This window comes from Giraffa tippelskirchi, chromosome 2 (assembly GCF_054371585.1).
Source record: "Giraffa tippelskirchi isolate mGirTip1 chromosome 2, T2T-mGirTip1v1.2.pri, whole genome shotgun sequence".
Lineage (NCBI taxonomy): Eukaryota > Metazoa > Chordata > Mammalia > Artiodactyla > Giraffidae > Giraffa > Giraffa tippelskirchi.
This window is the reverse complement of record NC_137276.1, coordinates 82,927,259-82,950,652: the sequence shown is the minus strand read 5'-3', so window position 1 is coordinate 82,950,652 and position 23,394 is coordinate 82,927,259. Positions and strand designations below refer to the sequence as shown.

At 43.6% G+C, this 23,394-nt stretch overlaps 1 protein-coding gene across 1 annotated transcript in view; it reads right to left on the bottom strand.

Annotated features, from left to right (window-relative positions):
* The window catches only part of NID1 (nidogen 1), an 89,958-nt gene extending 67,945 nt beyond the window's left edge, over positions 1-22,013 (bottom strand). The window contains exon 1 of the mRNA XM_081569435.1: positions 21,689-22,013. Within this exon, the coding sequence (XP_081425561.1) occupies positions 21,689-21,913 (225 nt within the window). The 5' untranslated portion in view covers positions 21,914-22,013. The remainder of the gene's footprint in view (positions 1-21,688) is intronic.
* Between the last annotated feature and the right edge of the window lie 1,381 nt (positions 22,014-23,394).

The window sequence follows — 23,394 nt, the reverse complement described above, 5'->3', positions numbered from 1 at the left end:
TGGGCGCTGGGAAGGGAGAAGAGCAACAGGTTTGGGAGTTACTGTAGACTTAGCAAAACCCTCCCATTTACCCAAGTTCATGGGCTGTTAAGTGTTCAGGTAACATAACTTCCATCACCACCTGGCACCAGCAATGATTTTCTGGAATGCATGGACAGGCTGTAGAGAAGGGAGTTGGGGAAGGAGCCTCATCCAGCTGGTCTCTCGCCCTTTTCCCCCCAACCCCATCCAAACATCTCCCAGCACAAACATCCTGATTGGGTTGCCGTGTGGGAGCGTGGGAAACAGCTCACTTTCTCAAGCCACCAGAAGTTGGCAGTTACCAGCTGCCAGTGGGAAGTGATCACACGGAGGCCACATACAGACAACTTGGTTTTAAAAAGCTGTTTTCCAGTGAAATTTAAATCAGGCCAACAGTTTTGAAAACGCTCCCGGTGTCTTCTATTATTGAGAATCTGGGCACAAGAATGTTCCTATTTTCACAAGAAATGCTTTAGGAATTGAGGTTTTAGACAAGTATCATGAATCCCTGCATGCAAATACTTTGGACAAAGACCAGATAACCCTCATTAATATTAGCACTATTAGGAAAATTACTTTTAGCGAGTTTTATGGCACATTCAACTCACTTCTCCTGATAATGAAACAAAGACGTCATATACAGAACATCCCAAAGTTTTGATTCTTAAACATCTTAGTAAACACTTTTGATTTTGTTTTTGTTTTTTCCAGATGTAACAATTAATGGCAGACTTGATGAACAATGTTCTCTTACATTTGGGTGCCAGTCTCATTTCACAAATCCATCCAGCTTGTAATGCTCCTACTGGACTGGTTCCTTTTTTCAATCTTTTTAAAGCTGAGCGATTCAATAGAAGGGCAGGTACACAAAAAGAAGGGCCTAAAAGGCCCTAGTGGACCAGGAGGAGAGACTGAGTACAACTGAGACAGGCTGGGACCTGGGACCCTCTACTTGAGTGCCTGCACTTGGACCTGGACAAATGCCTGCCCCAGCAACAGAATACAAAGAAAACTATAAAGTACTAAAAATAACCACACGTACGGGCAGCTGAGACACATTGTAAACAATAAGATACAAAAGGGCCACAAACCAAGGGCCACTTCTGAGGAGCCTGGAACAAAAGCAGGTAACTACACATGATCCCTGCACACAGCACCACCAAGGGGGCGGGCAGACCACATAGGCCTCCCCTTCGGCCCAACTCACCAATCTGCCCCCACCCTCACCCCGTTTAGCAGACCAGTTCACTTCTCTCCAGGAGAGCGAGCAAGGGCACCTGTTTCTTGTTTTTGCTCCCTCGTGCTACAGCGTGAGTCCCCGTAGAGCCTTGCCTGAGTTTCTTGTCTGGCTTCTTATCAATTTCTATTGATTAAAGAATCCAAGAACCAGGTGCGTAACACCATCTCCAAGGGGACTAGACTGCAGACCACAGAGAGTCATGCAGTCCCCCTGTCCAGCTGCCCAGGGCTGTGCCCATAACAGCCATTGATTGACCCAGCTGCTTAAGCCAGGAAACCTGGCATTCGGCCTTGATTCCTTCCTCTTTCTCATCCCATGTTCTGTGTGTCCTGTCTCTGAAGTATGCAGCACTTTCTCCATCCCTGAGACCACCAGCACCCTCTTCCCCACCTCTTGCATCCATATAATGGGCTATTTCTCACATCCTCCAGGGTTCCACTGAAATAACACCTTCTGAGATTTCTTTGGGTAGTATAGTCATTTTCACAATACTGATTCTTGTGAACAGTGGTACACAAGAACATGATATCTCTCTCCATCTGTTCGTGTCATCTTTGGTTTCTTTCATCAGTGTCTTATAATTTTCTGCATACAGGTCTTTAGTCCCTTTAGGTAGGTGTATTCCTAGGTATTTTTCAAAAGAACTAGGCCAAAAAATTTTACAATTTGTATGGAAACACAAAAGACTCTGAGTAGCCAAAGTAATCTTGGGAAAGAAAAATGGAACTGGTAGAATCAATCTCCTCAACTTCAGACTATACTACAAAGTCACAGTCATCAAGAGAGTATGGTACTCACACAAAAAAACAGAAATATAGAGCAATGGAACAAAATAGAAAGCCCAGAGATAAACCACGCACCAATGGGTACCTTACCTTTGACAAAGGAGGAAAGAATATACAATGGAGAAAAGACAGCCTCTTCAATAAGTGGTGCTAGGACAACTGGACAGCTACATGTAAAAGAATGAATTAGAACACTTCCTAACACAATAAACAAATATAAATTCAAAATGGATTAAAGATTTAGATGTAAGGCCAGAAACTATAAAACTCTTAGAGGAAAACATAGGCAGAACACTGACATAAATCAAAGCAAGATCCTCTTTGACCCACCTCCTAGCTCAATGGAAATAAACACAAAAATAAACAAATGGGATCTAATTAAATTTACAAGCTTTTGCACAGCAAAGGAAACTATAAACAAGATGAAAAGACAACCCTTAGAACAGGAGAAAATAATTGCAAATGAAACAATCAACAAAGGATTAATTTCCAAAATATATAAGCAGCTCATGCAATTCAGTATTAGAAAAACAAGCAATCCAATTAAAAAAATGGGCAAAAGACCTAAGCAGACACTTCTCCAAAGAAGACATACAGATGGCTCATAAACACATGAAAAGATGCTCAATACCACTCATTATTAGAGAAATGCAAATCAAAACTACAATGAGGTACCACCTCACACCAGTCAGAATGACTATCATCAAACAATCTACAAACTATAAATGCTGGAGAGGATGTGGAGAAAAGGAAACCTTCTTGCACTGTTGGTAGGAATGTAAATTGATACAGCCTCTATGGAGAACAATGGAGAGAACAGTATGGAGATTCTTCAAAAAACTAGGAATAAAGCTACCATACGACCCAGAAATCCCACTACTGGGCATATACCCTGAGAAAACCACAATTCTAAAAGACACACATACCCCTTGTGCACATTAAGGCTTCCAAGGTGGCACTAGTGGTAAAGAACCTGCCTGCCAATACAGGAGATGTAGAGAATCGGGTTTGGTCCCTGGGTTGGGAATATCCTCTGGAGAAGGAAATGGCAACCCACTCCAGTATTCTTGCCTGGAGAATCCCATGGACAGAGGAGTCTGGTGGGCTACAGTCCATGGGGTTGCAAAGAGTCAGACACAACTGAAGCAACTTAGCAGCAGCAGCAGTGCCCCAATATTCATTGCAACACTATTTACAATAGCCAGGACATGAAAGCAACCTAAATGTCCTTCAACAGATGAATGGATAAGAAGTTATTTTACATATATACAAAGGAATATTACTCAGCCATAAAAAAGAACAAATTTGAGTAAGTTGTAGTGAAGTGTATGAACCTAGGGCTTGTTAATACAGAGTGAAGTAAAGACAGAAAGAGAAAAGCAAATATTGTATATTAATGCATATATATGTAATCTAGAAAAATACTGATGAACCTATTTGCAGGGAAGGAATGGAGACACAGATGTGGAGAATGGACTTGTGGACATTGCAGGGGATGTAAGGGATGCAACAAATTGAGAAAGTACTATTGACGTACATACACTACCATCCGTAAAACAGGTAACTAGTGGGAAGCTGCTATTTAACACAGGGAGCCCAGCCTGGTGCTCTGTGACAACCTAGAGGGGCAGGATGGCAGAGGGGGGGTGGAAGGGGGTGAGGAGAGATAGGTGGTAAGAAGGCTAAAGTAGAAATACATGTGCTAGAAAAATTTATTTAATTGCTTCCACTTCTCCAAACTCACCATGGTGTTTCACCTACTTAACTGTATAAAAGTTTTTGCATCTATGGTTCCCTCGGCCTCAAAGATCCTCGCTCAGCTTTCATCCTTGACAAAGGCCCATTTCTCCCTGTGAAGCCCTCCTGCCCTCTCCAAGCAGGGTTAACCACCAGCTCCTGTACATCTGCACCTCTCTCTCTTTTGCTAAAAAACAACAGGAAAAACAGGAACAAACAACAATAACAAAAAAGGAAAAAACAAACAAAGAAAAAGACAACAGGCCCCAAATGGAGTCACTTATGCTAAACCCCACATCACCAAACTGAGGCTTAATTATAGTTTCCACTATATGGACTGTTAAATCAGGAACCATCTGATTAGCAGTAGTGAGGTAATCTGCTGGGTAGACCCCTGCTATCCTAAAGAAAAATAACTTTGCAATAATACAACATACTTTTTTCTTTTGCCAGATAACTTTCCTTTTCCCACTCCCTTCTACCTAATAAAGCCTTTCATTTCATACAGCTCCTTAGAGCTCCTTTCTATTTGCTAGATTGGATGCTGACCAATTCAAATCAATTTTTGCTCAAATAAACTCTTAATTTTTAAAATATATGCCTCAGTTTATCTTTTAACAGTTTGCAAATTAGCACCTTGGAATCCTGACTCAGGTTCCCTGAGCTGCAATGGCACCAGCACATTCCTTGCTATGGATTATGTAATAGGGAAGAGCAAATCTGATTCCTTATTGGATCTTTCTTTTCCTTTATCCTTTGAATCCTATTGCTTTTGCTACAAGAATGTTGCCTATGGCCTGAAATATACAGGCATTTTCAAGACTCTGACCTTCAAAGGTATAACACTTTCCATTCACTAGAGATTAAAAAGTTGCAGAACAGAGAATAACATTTGTCTTGTTGGAAGTTTATAGGGACATTGTACCAAACCTACATGGAGGACTGTAAGAACAAAGGATTCTCACACCAAAAAGTTTGCAGCAACCAACTCCCTGTTTGGTATAAAAAAACTGACTCGTAACTCTGGGAAGATGGTTTTTTGGGACACAAGTCCACCATCTCCTTGGTCTGCTGACTTTCTGAAAAAGCCACTATTCCTTGCCCCAATCACTCTCTCATTTATTGGCTTGTCATGAGGTGAGCAGTATGAGCTTGGACTTGGTAACTGTGACATGGCAAAACTCTCGTAAATTTGGCAGGGTGGGGGTGGGGGCTGTGCCATGTGGCACGTGGAATCTTAGTTTCCAGACCAGGGACTGAACCTGTGCCCCTTGCAGTGGAAGCTCGGAGTCCTAACCAGTGCACTGCCAGGGAATTTCCAAAACTCTTGCAAACTGAATGCATTCCTGCGAAAGTCTGTCTGGATCATTAACGGCTAAAGTAGTAATAATATTATTGTCTTAGGGTAACTCGCACCGAATACTGCCTAGCTGAGGTTTTTGGTACAGTAAATAATACATTGCTTCTTTATTGAAAAACAGCCACATCTAGCACATCGACCAATGTAAATACCTCCCTGAATCTTGCTGACAGTTTACACTGTGATAAAAGAAGTTCCTTCAGCAAAGGTAACGTTCAGCCTAACATGTTACTAGCACAACTTAACACCCCTGTACAGAACACATCTATTCATTCACTCCAAGGAACACACCAAACACCAGGCTCTTCATCCAGCTGCACCATCAATTACATCACAAAACGCCCCTGGTGAAAATGCAAGCCCCATACAGCTAACAGCTGGATCCACTTACAATCCTTTCAACTCTGTTGACAGTAAGAAGAGGTGGGACAGAGCACAAACTCATAATGGAGGAGTGGTCCCCATTTTAAAAAGCACTTCCAACCTCCATGCATCTTTAAAGTGAACTTAGAGACACGTGAAGCCTAGGAGAAAGTCTAAGGCAGATACTCCAAACATTAAAATTATGTGTTAGATTTCTCACATTTAAGTGCACACCCAGGCAGTGAAACAAAATCCATCTTTTTTGGCTTCAATGAGCCTAGTAGCAGAACCTCAGGGCAGAGAGCAGCCTGCAATACTGAGGGGAAAGCCTTCTTTAGAAGAGATGTGGTTAAGAATACTTGAGGTAGGCACAAATAAGAAACAAATGGGCCCCTTTTAGAAATGCAAATAGCTGTACTGGGAAGACAATGAAATTGCTAGGAATTGCAAAAGCAAACTCCAAGGGTGGGAGGAAGCAGCACTCTAAGGTAAAGTAATTTGGGGCCAAGAAGGAAAAGGCAACAAATGCTTCCTGCTAAATTAGAGGCCTTTTACTAAAGCAGTTCACATTTTTAAAAGTTTAATACCACCACCCTGCTTTTCAGGTATATGAAACAGACAAAGAAATGACAAGACTTAATTTAGCTTCAAGAAACACAGTCCGCAAGAGATGGGACCAAGATTTGAACCCGCACGTGGCCGGGTCCATGTCCTGTGCTCTTTCTGTTATATTCAGCCATGTACTTTAGAGAAATTAGGAGCAAAAGTCCTGGAAGTTGCAAAGCTTCATGGGATGGCTTCATGCTTAGAGGTCGGGCAGCTAGAAAAAGCTGGAAAACAAAAAGGGCCTAAGAAAACAAAAACTTGAGAAAGAAGCCCCTGAAATAGCCTGAACTAGTAACAATCAAGATGGTGGAGGTTGACTGATTCCAGCTTAGAGCCCAAAGCGGGATCTGGGGCCTGACCCACTCTTTTTTTTTAATTTGGCTGCAGCATGTGGGATCTAGTTGCCTTACCAGGGATTGAACCCAGGCCCCCTGCACTGGGAACATGGAGTCGTAGCCACTGGACCACCAGAAAATCCCTGACCCACTTTTGTGGTATTTGACAGTTTACAAAGCATTTTTACTCCAGCTATCACAGTGAATCTAGTAAGTGCTCAGTTGCTCAGTCATGTCCAGCTCTTTGCGGCCGCATGGACTGTAGTCTGCCAGGCTCCTCTGTCCGTGGAATTTTTCCAGTAAGAATACCAGAGTGGGTTGTCATTTCCTACTCCAGGGGATCTTCCCGATCCAGGGATCAAATCTGCGTCTCTTGTGTCTCACTGCATTGGCAGGCAGATTCAATATCATATTCATCCTTCACTTGAGTAAAAATGAATTTCCGTTTATGAGACTTGCCTAAGATCATACACTAGAAGTGCCAGAACAAAACTCTTGAGTCCAAATTGCAAATGTGTTCTCGTAACCCCACTGAGCAAGGGAAATGACTCTGGCTTGAATTAGAAACAAAAGGATTAGCAGATTAAAGACAAGGGGCAACCTAGGGGTAAGAGTTAAAAAATGAGTCAATGTTTTAAACTTAATCCCGCTAATGCCTAATGAGAGGCTCTGGAACCGGTAGCCATTGCTTCTGCAGGGAATTACTACTGAGACATTGAAAAGTGGTTGGGAGTCTTTAAATTTTAACTTTTGATGTGTCTGTCACAGAAGAGGTAGAAGTGTCCTTCAGCATTCCAGAACAGCAGGTGATCAGGGAAGGGAAGAGAAGGACCTTGTCCAAACCGGCAGTCTCTGGGGAGAAGCCTGCTTCTCTAACACCTCCCTCAGATGGAGAAATCAGAAGTTTACCTGTGCTGACTAGGGCACCAGGACTCCCTGAATTTAGATTATATCAACCCCTTAATTTGAACATCAAATATTGCAAGGAAAGAATTAAGCACTCATCTGCCTTTCCAGAATGAACCATGTCAGTATAACCCCAAAGCCCTATTTGATGAAGGACTTTCACTTCACTCACTTCACATGTGAAGATAGCTAATAATGTATTAACTGAAAGAATGCTAGAAACCAACAAGCAAAGGCAACAAGCCAACAGCAAGACAAAATAGAACACCATTTTGCAACCCTTAATTTAGTAATTGATTTAGACAAAGATTATCAATAGTTGCTAAAGACATTAAGTGAAAGGTTGGCAGGCAAGAGGACAGCTGTGTAAAGTCAAAGTATCACCCCATTGCTTGCCCTCGGCTCACAAGGGGAAAAATGTAACCCAACAGACATGATCTAAGCTGTCATCACCTTAACACAAGCAGCTAACAGAGAAACCAGACATCACTTGGCTTCTGATGTTATACAGTGTGACGTACACAGCTTCATTTGTGAAATATTCTTGTTAAATGTTTAACCTACTCATCAATGAAAATATGAACCCAAGTAGAAATGAGCAAGGGATATGAACAGACGTTTCTCCAAAGCAGATATACAAATAGCCAATAAGGACATGAAAAGATGCTCAACATCATTAGCATCAATTCAATCAATTCAGTCTCTCAGTCGTGTCCGATTCTTTGCAACCCCATGAACTGCAGCACGCCAGGCCTCCCTGTCCATCACCAACTCCCGGAGTCTACCCAAACCCATGTCCATTGAGTCGGTGATGCCATCCAATCATCTCATCCTCTGTCGTCCCCTTCTCCTCCTGCCCTCAATCTTTCCCAGCATCAGGGTCTTTTCCAATGAGTCAGCTCTTCGCATCGGGTGGCCAAAGTATTGGAGTTTCATTTTCAACATCAGTCCTTCCAATGAACACTCAGGACTTATCTCCTTTAGGATGGACTGGTTGGATCTCCTTGCAGTCCAAGGGACTCTCAAGAGTCTCCTCCAACACCACAGTTCAAAAGCATCACTTCTTCAGCGCTCAGCTTTCTTTATAGTCCACCTCTCACATCCATACATGACTACTGGAAAAACCACAGCCTTGACTAGACGGACCTTTGTTGGCAAAATAATGTCTCTGCTTTTTAATATGCTGTCTAGGTTGGTCACAACTTTCCTTCCAAGGAGTAAGCGTCTTTTAATTTCATGGCTGCAGTCACCATCTGCAGGGATTTTGGAGCCCAGAAAAATAAAGTCTGACACTGTTTCCACTGTTTTCCCATCTATTTCCCATGAAGTGATGGGACCAGATGCCATGATCTTAGTTTTCTGAATGTTGAGCTTTGAGCCAACTTTTTCACTCTCCTCTTTCACTTTCATCAAGAGGCTTTTTAGTTCCTCTTCACTTTCTGCCATAAGGGTGGTGTCATCCGCATATCTGAGGTTATTGATATTTCTCCCGGCAATCTTGATTCCCGCTTGTGTTTCTTCCAGCCCAGCGTTTCTCATGATGTACTCTGCATATAAGTTAAATAAGTTGGGTGACAATATACAGCCTTGACGTACTCCTTTTCCTATTTGGAACCAGTCTGTTGTTCCATCTCCAGTTCTAACTGTTGCTTCCTGACCTGCATACAGGTTTCTCAAGAGACAGGTCAGATGGCCTGGTATTCCCATCTCTTTCAGAATTTTCCACAGTTTATTGTGATCCACACAGTCAAAGGCTTTGGCATAGTCAGTAAAGCAGAAATAGATGTTTTTCTGGAACTCTTGCTTTTTCGATGATCCAGCGGATGTTGGCAATTTGATCTCTGGTTCCTCTGCCTTTTCTAAAACCAGCTTGAACATCTGGAAGTTCACAGTTCACGTATTGCTGAATCCTGGCTTGGAGAATGTTGAGCATTACTTTACTAGCGTGTGAGATGAGTGCAATTGTGCGGTATTTGAGCATTCTTTGGCATTGCCTTTCTTTGGGATTGGAATGAAAACTGACCTTTTCCAGTCCTGTGGCCACTGCTGAGTTTTCCAAATTTGCTGACATATTGAGTGCAGCACTTTCATAGCATCATCTTTTAGGATTTGAAATAGCTCAAGTGGAATTCCATCACCTCCACTAGCTTTGCTTGTAGTGATGCTTCCTAAGGCCCACTTGACTTCACATTCCAGGATGTCTGGCTCTAGGTGAGTGTGAGTGATCACACCATCATGATTATCTGGGTCGTGAAGATCTTTTTTGTACAGTTCTTCTGTGTATTCTTGCCACCTCTTCTTAATATCTTCTGCTTCTGTTAGGTCCCTACCATTTCTGTCCTTTATTGAGCCCATCTTTGCATGAAATGTTCCCTTGGTATCTCTAATTTTCTTGAAGAGATCGGTAGTCTTTCCCCTTCTATTGTTCTCATCAGGGACATGCAAATCAAAAGCACAATGAGATACCACATTACCCGCACTGGGATGGCTAATATCATAAAGTTAGATGACAACAAGTGTTGGGGATGATGTGGAGAAACTTGAACCCTCATACGCTGCTGATGGGAATGTTAAATGGTACAGCTTCTTCGAAAACTGGTTTGGCAGTTCCTCAAAATGTTAAACATAGAGTTACCATAAGATCTAGCAATTCCACTCCTAGGTATATCTAAGAGACCTGAAAGCAGATGTCCACACAAAGTCTGGACACGACATTCATAGCAGCATTATTCCTAACAGCCAGAAAGGAGAAACAAGCTGAATATCCATGAGCTTATGGATGGACAAATTCAACAACAGAATATTATTCAGTCATAGAACTGGGAACTGATATGTACAGCAAAGTGGACGAGCCTTGAAAATGTTATGCTAGGTGAAAGAAGATCACATGTTGTGTGATTCTATTTATGTGAAAAGTCCGAGCAGACACGTCCATAGAGACAGACAGTAGATAAGTGGTTTCCAGGGACTGGAGGAGGTGGGGAGAGATGGGAATGATTGCTAAAGGTTACTGGGTTTGTTTGGGCAGGGGTGGGGTGGGGTGGGGTGTGAGCAAAATATTCCAGAGTTAGACCATGATGACAGTTGCACAATTCCGTGTGATATACAAAATCACTGAATTGTACACTGTAAAGGGATGAATTTTATAGTATGTATATTACATCTCATAAAGCTGTTATTTAGAAAATCAAGGAAGTGTACAAAACATGAGGGAATGTGTACATACATATGTTTGTACATTTGAGAATCTCTCTGCAAGGAGATAAAAAACTCGTGAATAGCAATTGTCTCGGGGGAGAGAACAATGAAGTTGAAGACCAGGCTAGTAAGAAAACTTAACAGTGTTTTTGCGAGTTTTTTTTTTAACCAGTTGCACTGTCTTACTATTCCCCAAGTTAATTTAAAAATAAAATTCTATCTTTTCTAACAAAAACAATGTTTAACCTGAATATTTCCAAAATTACCAGTTTTCAGAAATTATAGAGATGCAATAACAGGCTAGACAACATTACAAAAAATAGTCAAATGCAGAAAATAGGACATTATATAGGACAATAAGCAGTGACCCTTAAATAACTTGATAAATCAAGAGTGGGGAGAGAATCAGTAAAATTGAAAGAGACTAAAGAGTCAAATGCAGTGCTTGTCATTCTTTGGTCCCCAGTCCAAATAATTCTAGCTTATAAAGACAGCTTTGGGGATATCAGAGATTTGATATGGACAAGGCATAAATTGAAAATAGGAAATTATTATTGATTTTGTTTTTGTTATTATTGATTTTGTTAGGGTTTCCCTGGTGGCTCAGGCAGTAAAGAATATGCCTGCAATGCAGGAGACCCAGGTTCGATCCCTGGGTCAGGAAGATCCCCTGGAGGAGGAAATGGCAACCCACTCCAATATTCTTGCCTGGAGAATTCCATGGACAGAGAAGTCTGGCAGGCTACAGTCTATGCGATCAGAAAGAGTCGGAAACGACTGAGTGACTAACACACACATGTTGATTTTGTTTAGTGTGATAATAGTATGCTGGTTAGCTAAGGAAATGCTCTTATTGTTTTAGGAGTGCATATAAAATATTTAGTGAGGAAATGTCATACTGACTTTAATTTACTTTGGATACATGAGTAAAGAAGAATTAATTAAATAGGGAAAATGCTAACAATGGTTATATTTATGTAATCTGTCTATGGGTGTTCATGATACTAATTTTTTGTATGTGGGTGAAAACACTTCTAAGTAAAAATTAAAGGGACTTCCCTAGCAGTCAAGTAGTTAAGACTGCACTTCCACTGCAGGGGGCATAGGTTCAAGCCCTGGTTGGGAAACTAAGATCCCATATGCCCCGTGCCACAGCCAGAAAAAAAAAAAAATTAAAGAAAAAAATTTACCTGAGGAAAAGCAGTTAATAAGCCTGCTCCTTAAGGACTAGGAACCAACTTTTTTCACAAGCAATGCAATGGTGAGCGTTGTGATGCAGTGTATGTTGTGATGCAGTGTGAGTGGTGTGACAGTTGTGAGTTCCGTGACAGCAGGGACCATATGGGGTGTCACTCATCATGTGATGTAGCCCCACACACCTGGCCCCCAAATCTGTACACTACAGTGCTGATAAGAGACTGTGAAATAAATAAATCAATGAAGGAAGGGAAAAAATCAGTGTCCAAGGTGGCACAGTACAAAGACCATGGAACTAGGAATGGTAAGATCTGAGTTCAAGGTCCACCTCAGCACCAGCTGAGTGTATTTTGACAAGGTATTTGACAACCTGCAGGGGTTAGTTTTCTTCTCTATAATATGGGGCTTGTCCTATCACCTGCCTGAATGACCTCACAAGGCTGCTGCGTGTCTCAGATGTAGCCTCCTTACACACACAACCCCTGTCCAGACACCGTCACATCCTCCCCTGGATGCTGGCAACAGGTCTCTAGCTGTGGACTTTACACTTCCCCCCAAAGTCCTCTATCCAGAGGCAGCATAATTTTCTTAAAGCTTCTTATGATAAGATTACTTATAAGGGAAAAATTTCAAACACACAAGGAAGAATCACCAGAAGTATCCACACTCTCTAGTTCTCATTTTATCTATTTTTTCCATATATGTGCATTGTTTTTTTTTTTTCTCTTTTGAAGTATTTTAAATGAAATCCAAGGCATCAGATTATTTCACCTATCAATAACTCCATATGTCGCTCTTCTAGAAAAGCAGTTTGCCTCAAAAATGTCTTTTCCGGCCACTTTTTCTCCATCAGGATCCAACAAAGTCCTCACTTTGCATTTGACTAACTTGTTTCTAAAACCCTTTTAATCTAGGCAGTTCTCCCTCCTTTTTCTCTAACACCATTTTTTTGTTGAGGAAATGGAAATCTTTTAAAAATAAATCATGTCGGGGGGGATGGGGATAAATTAAGATCGTGGGATTGACATTACACACTACTATATTTAAAACAGATAACCGGATATTGTTGTTGATAACCAACAAGGATACTGTATAACACAGGGAAGTCTATTCAATATTCTATAATAACCTAAATGGGAAAGTAATTTGAAAAATAAATATATGCAGTAATACATGTATAACTGAATCACTTTGCTGTACACCTGAAACTAATGCAACATTGTAAATCAACTATACTCTAATATTGGGGAAAGAAATGGCAACCCACTCCAGTATTCTTGCCTGGAGAATTCCATGGACAGAGGAACCTGGCAGGCTACAGTCCATGGGGTCACAAAGAGTTGACACAACTGAGCAATTAACACACATACATACTCCAATATCAAATAAAAATTTTAAAAAATCAAGTCACTCATCGACTCAGAATCTCTAATGGCATCCCACTGCTGTATAGAATAAAGAAATACCTAGGAGTCATTCATTCCTTCATTCATTCAACAAACCATAACAAAGCACCCATTCTGTCCCCCAGACACCACTCCCAGTACCAGGCAGAGAGCGGTGAATAAGGCAGGTCAGACTACCCCACCCGCAAAGGGCTCAGAATCTAAAGAAAAAGACGAGTAACAAACAAGTGAACAAATAAACAAACTAGTTTTAGGTGGCTATACATGCTGGGATGAAATTAAGACAATGCAACAAAACATCACACATGGGGGTCTGCGTGTGAGCAGAGACCTGAGTGACGGGAAGGTGCAGACACATGGAGATCAGAGACAGAAGAGCCTACACCAGGGTGGGACAAGCTGGCTGTACTCAAGGAAGAAAAAGTGGGTGGTGAGGCAGGAGTCTGGCATGAGAGAAGAGCAGGGTAATAGGATGAGGGCGGATAGCCCGCACAGCTGCACCATGTAAGCTGCAGACACGTGGTGAGAAGCTGGATGTCAAGTGCAAAGGGAAATTCTCAGAGGGCTTTGAGCTGGAGTGTCCAAGTCTGACTTAGCTCCTCCAGTTCTTGCCCCACCATGCTCACTCACATTGGCTCTCATTCCATCCCAAAGATATGCCAAGCTCCTCCTCTCTGCATGCTCCTGGTCTTACACTCAGTAGTGAGCCCCCATCCTGACCTTTCCCTTTTTCACATGGCTAACCCCCTTTTTCCAGGCTTCAGTTTCAGGTTGAGAAGGTCCTCCTGACCCTCCACCTACCTCAGTTTCACCACAATACATGAACTTCTTCATAGCACTTATCATAGAGGCAATTGGTCAATGATCTGTATCATTACTGGTTTAATGTCTGTCTGCCTCACTAGACTATGAAGAGCAAAAACAACACTGGTCTGGGTTCAATCTCTAGCTCCAAGGCTTAGCACTGGTCCTGGCATGTTAAGCAACAAATTAAATATTTGTTGAATGGCTAGACGATGTATTTCAACACTGCACTGCATTTTATAAGAAATAGCCAGTGTCCTGAAATAGGGCTTCCCAGGTGGTGCAGTGGTAAAGAACCCGCCTGCCAGTGCAGGAGACTCAAGACACATGGGTTTGATCCTTGGGTCAAGAAGATCCCCTGGAGTAGGAAATGGTAACCCACTCCAGTATTCTTGCCTGGAAAATTTCATGGACAGAGGAGCCTGGCGGGCTACAGTCCATGGGGTCTCAAAGAGTCAGATACAACTGAGCGAGTAAAGGTACCTATTCAACATCTGGTCACTTGATCAGAGAATATCAAAGATCCACAATAAAATGAACCTTAGAGATAATCTTGTCAAACCTCTTTTTAATAATAAAAAGAGGTCTGGAATAGTAAAAGGGTGATATATGAAGTGACTGGACCTCAATTATAAATCATTTAATCAACATGATTCATCAATTTCCTTTTCACTTCTGATGGAAATTAATACTCTATTAAGTATTCTGTGACTCAGCCAGGGCCACTGTTAGACCATAGGAGGCCTTTAGGCAAAATAAAAGCAGGTACTCTTTTCTCTGAATAGAAAGGCCTATGCTGAGGTTCAGGGCTTGGTGAGTGGCCTGTGGGCTGGACTTTAGCCAGTCTGTCTTCTCAGTCAGAGCCCTGTGCTGCAAACCACTTATATAACCATGGGTGGTGGTCTTGGACTTAACCATAAACTTCCTTTGTGCCAGTAAGTGTGGCAGGTCCATGAGTGATGACAAGAAGCATATGACAATCTCAGGGAGCCAGGCTGGCCTGCAAGCCACTCACAACTAGGATGGAGTTGCATGCAACCTCCCATCAAATCCAGACTCTAGCCTCCCCAAAAAAGTCATGGGAATATGTTGAATATGGAGAAACATCTATTCAGCTTGTAGTCTGCTATAAAAGAACTTAATTGGAATGCCAAGACATATGAGAAATTATAAAAGGTTGGAAAGGGCAAGATTAAAAAGCCAATTCAGAAGAGCAATCCAGAAGTTACAAGAACACGTTAAAAATGCAATCCACCAGAAGAGCCAAACAATTTCTTTTTTGTTGTTTTTCATTTATTTATTTTTAATTGAAGGATAATTGCTTTACAGTACTGTGTTGGTTTCTGCCACACATCAACATGAATCAGCCGTAGGTATACAAGCAAGCAATTAATTTCTTGAGCATGAATGCTGGGCTTCCTGCTGTAGCAGCAGGAAGTTCAAACTACCAGTAAAGTGACAAAGGTCACAGCTGCTGGTTGGGTCTGCAGATGCTACACTAAGGAATATGAACCTTGAAAAGATTTTGCCCTGATGGGTACATGAGAACACCAACTGGAAATGCTGAAGGTTCAAACACAACAAAAGGAAGACACAATGAGTAGTCCCATACCCTAACAATACCACAAAACCAAGTGGGTATGTTGCTTCAGGAAATGGCAGATGACACTATTGATACTATGTATGAAACAGATAACTAATAAGAACCTACTCTATGGCACAGAGAACTCTACTCAATGGTCTGTGGTGACCTAAAGGCGAGGGAATCCAAAAAAGAGGGGATATATGTATACATAGAGTTAATCCACTTTGCTGTACAGTAGAAACTAAAACCACGTTGTAAAACAACTAGACCTCAATAAAAAAATTTTTTAATAAATAATAGAAAAAAAAGGCAATGGCAGATAAAGCTGGTCTTGATGTCAAATGCAACTGCCACGGAGTCAGTAGGTTCTGTGGGCACAAGCATTGCTTCGATGAAACACCATGAACTATGTAAGAGACTTGCTTGCCTGCATGGTCAAGAGCAATTTACAGAACTGGTGCTTCTGTTTACTTTACTGGCTTCTAAAATATTTTGTGTGTATATACGGAAAAGTTTCACTCCAATTACACTAAGAACACTATATATGCCAGAATGTCTAAACACTATTTGTCTGTAATGCTTTCTTTTGCTTTGCTATACTTCCTAGTACATTAAGAAATTGCAGGGAGTTTCCACTTTGACATATTTTATGTTCTGTATATTACGTGTATGAGGGACATCTTTTTGTTGATGTCTTTGAAAGAGAAGCATTAAATTGTTGTGCATGAAACATGTTTCTCAAAAGTTACATCAAAAAATTGAACACCACAGACTTCCTTGGTGGTCCAGTGGCTAAGACTCCTCACTCCCAATGTAGGGGGCCCAAGTTTGACCCTTGGTCAGGGAACTAGATCCCACATACTGCAACTAAGCATTTGCGTGCCACAACTAAAGATCCTGCATGTGGAAACTAAGATCTGGCTCAGTCAAATGAATAAATAAATATAAATATTTAAAAAATCTAATACCAAGAGTGAAGTATAGTAGAAAAGTTTGGGTTTTTTAAAAAAAAAGATGCGATCTCTGCTCTCAGTGGAGAAGAAAGCCTAGTTTTAGAGCACATTGCCTCAGGATAGTGCTTTAAACACAACCCAGAGACGCTGCCATGGAGCAGGCAGATGAAGCCACAGACTTTGGTTACAATCCCCAAAGAAAGGAAAAACTGAACAAAGGAAATGCACCATACTCTACAACTTTAGGGGCTTTGTTATCTATTTGTGGACAGACAGAATAGAAGATGAGATCAGCAATGAACACAGTACAATGTGATCAAAGACTCAGATCAAACCTACTAGGGGTCAGGGACTGAACCCGGTTGAGTGGAGCTCGTCTGGAGACTCTGAGCTCCTCAAGAGTTGAGTGTTGTTCCTTTATCACGATTCACAGTGCAGGGTACTGGGACCACCTGTTCCTCTGTGGCTCCCTCCTGACACTGGGACTTCCTTGAGGGTGCGGATCTGGTCATATTCAGAAGCTGCATTTCACATGGTTTAGAGCCCCAGCACCTAGCACAGTCCCATACAACACACAAGAATCCCTTGGTAATCCCTTGGTGGGAATGAAGCAAGTTTCGAAGAAAATGAGCAGCCTATATTGGCATCGAAGGTAGGGTAAAAGTTGGAAGAATATTAGAAGATCTTAAAAGGAGAGTTAAATTTACCCTACCTAAGGAAAGATTCCTATGTGTAAGCGGTATAATGAAAATCAATTTGTGGAAGATGTGTGTGTGTGAGAGAGACACAGACAGACAGTCATACAGACACAAGGAAGGAAGATGAGGAGATGAGTCAGGAAAGTCAGGATACAATCTTTTTTCTTCCAAGGATATCCTTTTATTGTTTTCCCATCACAGGAAGAATTTTATTTCCCACACCAACTGAACATATTAAATAATAACTAATTCATTTCACCACGTGTATGAATGAAGACATAAAGAATATCATATGCAATTGAATCATGTTCTGGAATTTCTTCTATTGGCCTACAGGCAATTAGAACTTTCAGTCAGCATAAGATAACCAGCCTTAGTAAATCGAGGTAATAAGATTACAAACAAAAGAAGCAAATGTCTTGATTGTTCCGTACAACTGCATTGTGTTTTTGGAGAACTCTTGACTGGGAGAGTTCACAGCATTGGCCAAGGCAGCAGAGCTCGTGGAAAATGCTCATTGGCTCAGTAAGCTGGCTAAGCAGATTTATAGACTGGCCCACTCCCCACTCATTATCCAGGATAGGGTCCAAAGAATGACTGGCTTCATCACTGGGCCTGCGCCACTTCAAAAATAGGAGGTTATTCCATAGGGAGAAATAGATCTTATCATGCAACGGCCCACAAGAGCAAGTTGGGCAACCAAGATGGCCCCTTGCCCCACCATGGCTCAGTCATGACACTTGTTTTAGTCCGTGAGATGTTAGGAAACATGGCCCAAAAGAGAAGACTTGAAAAAGCACTATGCATTTCCGCTTACTCTCTTACACTTTTGACATTCCCATGAAAAAAGAACATGCTTCAGCTGGCCCTCTGAAGCATCACCATCTAATAGAATTTTTAGTGGTAATGCATACATTCAACAGCAGCAATGCCACCACCAGCCACATGAGAGTATTGAACATTTGAAATGTGGCTATTGTGACTCAAAAGCTGAAATTTTAATATTATTTCATTTTAATGAATTTAATTTAAAATAGCTATATGTAGCTAAATGTCTACCATATTAGGCAAAACAGCTATGATAAATGATAGACATTTCCCACCTCCCTGCCTAGAGTAGAACCAGATCATCTCAGTTGCTCCTGCTGAAGCCACCCTATATTAGCCCACTATCTACTAATTCCAGACACATGAGCAACAAATGCTTATTGTTACATGCCACTGAGGTTTTGTGATTGTTTGTTACACAGCAAAAGCTGGCTGATACATTTATTTTCTGACTCCCACCTGCCTATCCCAGGAAGAATCCTCCTATTCCAACAAAAACACTCTGCTCCAATGAGGTCATATTCCTCACTTTCCCAGCACCTGCCAACCTTGTTCCACCATCATGCACTTGACCCTCAAGTATCTTCTATTTCTGGCCTCTTCATTTCCACCTCCGTCTATTGAAATTGAACCCATCTTTCAAATCTTATATGTAATCTCCTCTGTAAAATCTTCCCTCACTACTCTAATTCACAGCAATCCCTTTGGTCCATCACATGTTTTAGGGTTGATGTTGAAAGCATTATGAGTCAGACACAGATTTGGGCTGATATCCTAGCTTGGGCATTTTTAATTGATGCTATGGCCTTGAATAATTACTGATTATTATTTCTTCATCTGAAAAGAGGGGCTGTAAGGATTAAAAAATGTAAGACTAGCTAGACCCTGACACATGTTGATATACTCACCCAATAACTGTTTTCCATTGCGATGGATTTCCTTTCTTTTTCCTAATCTAGCACCCAGAACAGTACAGACCATCTAGTTCATACTCACACTCCCTGTCCATTCACTTTTTCATTCAGAGCCCTGTAAGGGTTTTCACCAGCTAAAAGAGCATTTACACAACAGATAGTGGTGGACGCTGTGATATGGCACCAGATCCCCCTTCAGCTCCTGGGAATGCAGCCCTCAGCCCTCCTCTTTGATAACTGCCTCTTGTTTCCATGGAAAAAACTGCCTCATCCAAGGGTCATACCTACTTCCAGGGCAGCCCTAATCTAATCACTGATCACCTTCTCAGGAGACTTGAGAGAGCTCTGAAAGGCTTATCCCCCTCCAGAGCTCCTCGAGGGGTGGCAGGCATCTTGCTGACCTGCATTGCAGCTCAGCTACTCCCTCCACTCAATCCTTCTTCACTGCTCTCCCTTCCACACGGGTGGATCTGAGGAGCTCCTCCTAATGAAATAACCTGCCTGCTAATCTCTATCTCAGGGCTTCCCTGGCGGCGCAGACAGTAAAGAATCTGCGTGCAAGCTGGGAGACCTGGGTTTGATCCCGGGGTTGGGAAGATCCCCTGGAGAAGGGAATGGCAACCCACTCCAATATTCTTCCTGGAGAGTCCCATGGACAGAGGAGCCTGGCCAGCTACAGTCCATGGGGTTGCAAAGAGTCCAACATGACTAAATGACTAACGCTTTCACTTACAATCTCTATCTCAGGGTCCTTTCTGGGAACTAAACCTGTAGCACAGAAGTTAAGATGTGAAGAGAGCTCTCGGAGTCTTTCTCCTTGATATGCAGATTAAAACCCCAAATAGGCTCAGGGGACTTCCCTGGTGGTCCAGGGGCTAATACTCCACCCTCCCAATGCAGAGGGCTGGGGTTCCATCCCTGGTTGGAGAACTAGATCCCATATGCCACAACTAAGGGTTCCAAAGCCGCAACTTAAAAAAAAGATACTTCAGGCTGCAACTAAAGACTCTGCATGCCACAATCAAGAGCTGGTGCAACCAAATATATAAACATTTTTATAAACAAACAAATAGGCTCAGAAGGTGTGGATTGACAGGAATCATTTTTCAACAATAGATTTTCTAGGTCTGTAGAATGTAATTTGTTTAGTCTGATGACACAAGTAAAGGAAAGGAGGAGAGCCCTAATTTAACATAGGGGTTCTGAGCTTAGGATCCAATGACCTCCCCACCCCACCATAGAATTCATGGGTTTGTTAACTTAGAAAAATAAACTCAATCTTAATTTTCAGTAGCCCATAACCCAAATTTAGCATTTCCTTCCATTGTAAGCGTAGGCAACAATTGTATTAGTGCTTAATGACTTTGCCACTAATAGAAGTCACAGATATGCTCCTATCACATTATAGTCACTATATAGTCATTATAATAGGTGTCTCTGAATACTGTTTACAGTCCCATGACCTTGAAAAGTTCAGTCATTAGCTGACCATACACTGGAGCCACTGCTTCACCTTGTTATTTAATATGATTATTTTTTAAAAATAACATATATTACTTCAAACAATTCTAAAAAAATATTTTAACTCGTATTTCAACAGAATTGATTTCCTTGGCAATCCTATGGATTTTATCTTGCAAATTTAAAAACCTAAGAGGGCGTTTTCTAGGCTACAGCAGACTGCCCAAGGAGGTCAGGGCGGTAGGGACAGCAAGGGGACACCCTCTGTGGGTGGAGACTTCAAGGACCCATTCTTTTTCTGCAAAGCGGACAAGCTCCACGTGGGTGTTGTCCCGGGCGCAGCCTGCCCGGATAAGACCAGCAGAGCCATTTCAGGGGCAGGACAGGCTCCAGCTGCTGTTGGAGCTGTTCCCCCGCCCCTCTTCTGGAATGCACACAGCTTTATATGAAATCCACATGGTGCGCGGCAGCGACAGGAGGCGGCACGAAAGGACTTTACCAAGTTGACAGCGTCCCCGCGCCCAGCCAGCCCGGAGAAGGCTCCAGAGAGCGAAAGGTCCCTCCCTGTCCTGCTCCCCATCTGGCCTCCCACCCCCCATGGTGACAATGGTCAGCTACAGGAAATTGGATAACCGGGCGCCCTGCTTTCCCAGCCCTGAACTCTGGACACAGAGCAGAATCATTGCCAAGACGTATCCGGAGTCCGCACACACAAATGCAGGGGCTGTCGACTGCATTCCTGGGGCGGAGAGCTGGGCTTGGCTTTTCTGCCCCGGCACCTACGGGAGTCCCGGCGCCCGCGCGCCGGCTGCGACCCAGCTCTGGCCTTCGTCCGGAGCCTGGTCCCAAGTGGACCGGGTCCTGTCCCCCAAAAGCAGGGGACAATGACGAGACGCGGACAGACTTTCGGCTCACTGCCGCGGGAGAGGAAACTCCGCCTGGGTCCCGGGGTCCCGGGTCACACAGTCCTGGTTTCTGGCAGTGCGCGCGCGGGGCGACGCAGACGGGGCGAGCTCCCCAGAACCCAGTGCCCCTCCTCGAGCGACCGTGACCAGGCGGCGGGAAGGCGTCGGCTGGCCGGACGGAGGCAGGAGCCCTCTTGGGCTTGGAGACGGAGCGCCGCACCCCGCGCCCCGGCGGCCAACTGGTGCGGGTGCCCGCCCACGACGCTCAGGTCCGTCCGGCTCCGCGGGCGCCCCCGGCCCGCCCGGGCCTTCCTTCAGACGCCGCCTCAGCTCCTCGCGGCCTCCCGCCCAAGTGCCCCCAGCCTCCCGCCCGGGGTCGCACTCACGTAGACCGAGTCGATGTCGGATCTGTCGAAGAAGTGGAGCGCAGTGCTCAGCTCCAGGGCTGGAGAGACGAGGTCGTCCCCGGCCTCCAGCTCCAGGTCCCCATGTTGGGGGCCGAAAGGAAAAAGCTCCTGGCGGCTCAGGCAGCCCCCAGGCACCGCTAACAGCAGCTGCAGCAGCAGCGCCCGCGTCCACGCAGCTCCACTCCGGCCGACCGTGGCCAACATGTTCCCGGAGCGCCGTCCCGCAAACCGAGGGGCTCTGCGGCCGGAGTCTGAGGAAGGCGGAGATGTAACCGGACGCCCCTCGGCAGCCCCTGCGCGCCTCCCGCCTCGCGAGGTTCCCACACCGGGAAATAGGGGAGGGGAACCGAGGGGAGATGGGGAGGGCCCCGCCCCGTCCGCGGAGGCTGCCCAATGGCCGCGAGGGGGAGGGCGAGGGGCGACACCGAATCCCCCAGCCGTTCTGGTCCGGTCGCCCTCGTTCCCCGCCGGGTAATGGGCGCTAGAGGCCGCGATTCCCAAAACCAACCCAGTTCCCACCGAACGGCCCCTCCGAGAGGTAGGAATACAGTGCAGGGCTCTGCATCATTGTCCTTGGCTCAGGGCTAAGTCGTAGAGATCCGGCGACGTGGAAATGCTCCGCATTCGGACACAGTCCACCCCAAAGCTGTTTGGTGGCGTCCGGAGGTCGGACTCACATGGTCAGACTGGTAGGAAGAGGGGGTAGTAGATGCTGAGGATTAACAAGAAGGGATCCGGCCAGGACCACGGCTATTTACTCACACATCCATTCTTTCAACTTAACATTGAGTGTGGTATCCTGTGCTTCGTAATGGAAAGTTGGGCCAAAAATCAGGTTCAACCTCCAGAGTCAAAGTCATGAGTTTAGAACATCATTCAGGGTTAGGCAGGGTAAGGCCCTCAAGTGATAAAGGACATAAGGACTGGAATTATTGGTCAAGGATAGCGTCTCTGGGGATATGGAAATCAAATCAGGTCTTCCGGAAAGGATAGAATTTCACCCAGAGGGCTGGAGAAAGAACTTTCTAGAAGCTGGAGTTGGTGCCGTTCCCCCAGGAAAGGAATCCTATTCCTAGTAAAACCTTTAATACCAAAGCTAGGAATTTGAACTCTCTCTAACATCCACAGAACTATTTAGAGTTTTTGACGAAGGGAGATAAACAGTGTCAATTGTATCCTAAATAATGCCTTGATCATTAATTTGGCCCTGGGTTGAAAGAAGAGACGCAGGGGCCATCCAAGGATCATTGAAAGGAAAAATTAAAAAAAGCATGAGAAAAAAAAGTGGAAGTTGAGAAAAAATGAATCTAAAAGGCATTACAATGAAAGAAGGAATAAAACCTGATTATAAATTTGATATGGGAAGGGAGAGGGGAGAAACGTTTAAATTGAGTGGAAGGTTTGAGCCTAGAGCATTGCAAAACCTCTGCTGCCTTTTGAAGTCAGGGGATGGGAGCTGGGACTTTGGGAGTTCGATTTGTTTGATGTCAGACTTGTTAACCTGGAGAGGTCAACGGGTATCAATCCTTCCCTCACCCCCCCGCCCTAGCCCTGTTGCCAGCTAAAATTAAGGACCTGGGACCCAGTCTGGGAGAATTCTCCCAATAAACAGCGAATTCTGTATCATATTTAGATATTTAGGGAACATGAGTCCTGAACCAGTAGAAACTACAAGGAAAGTCAAT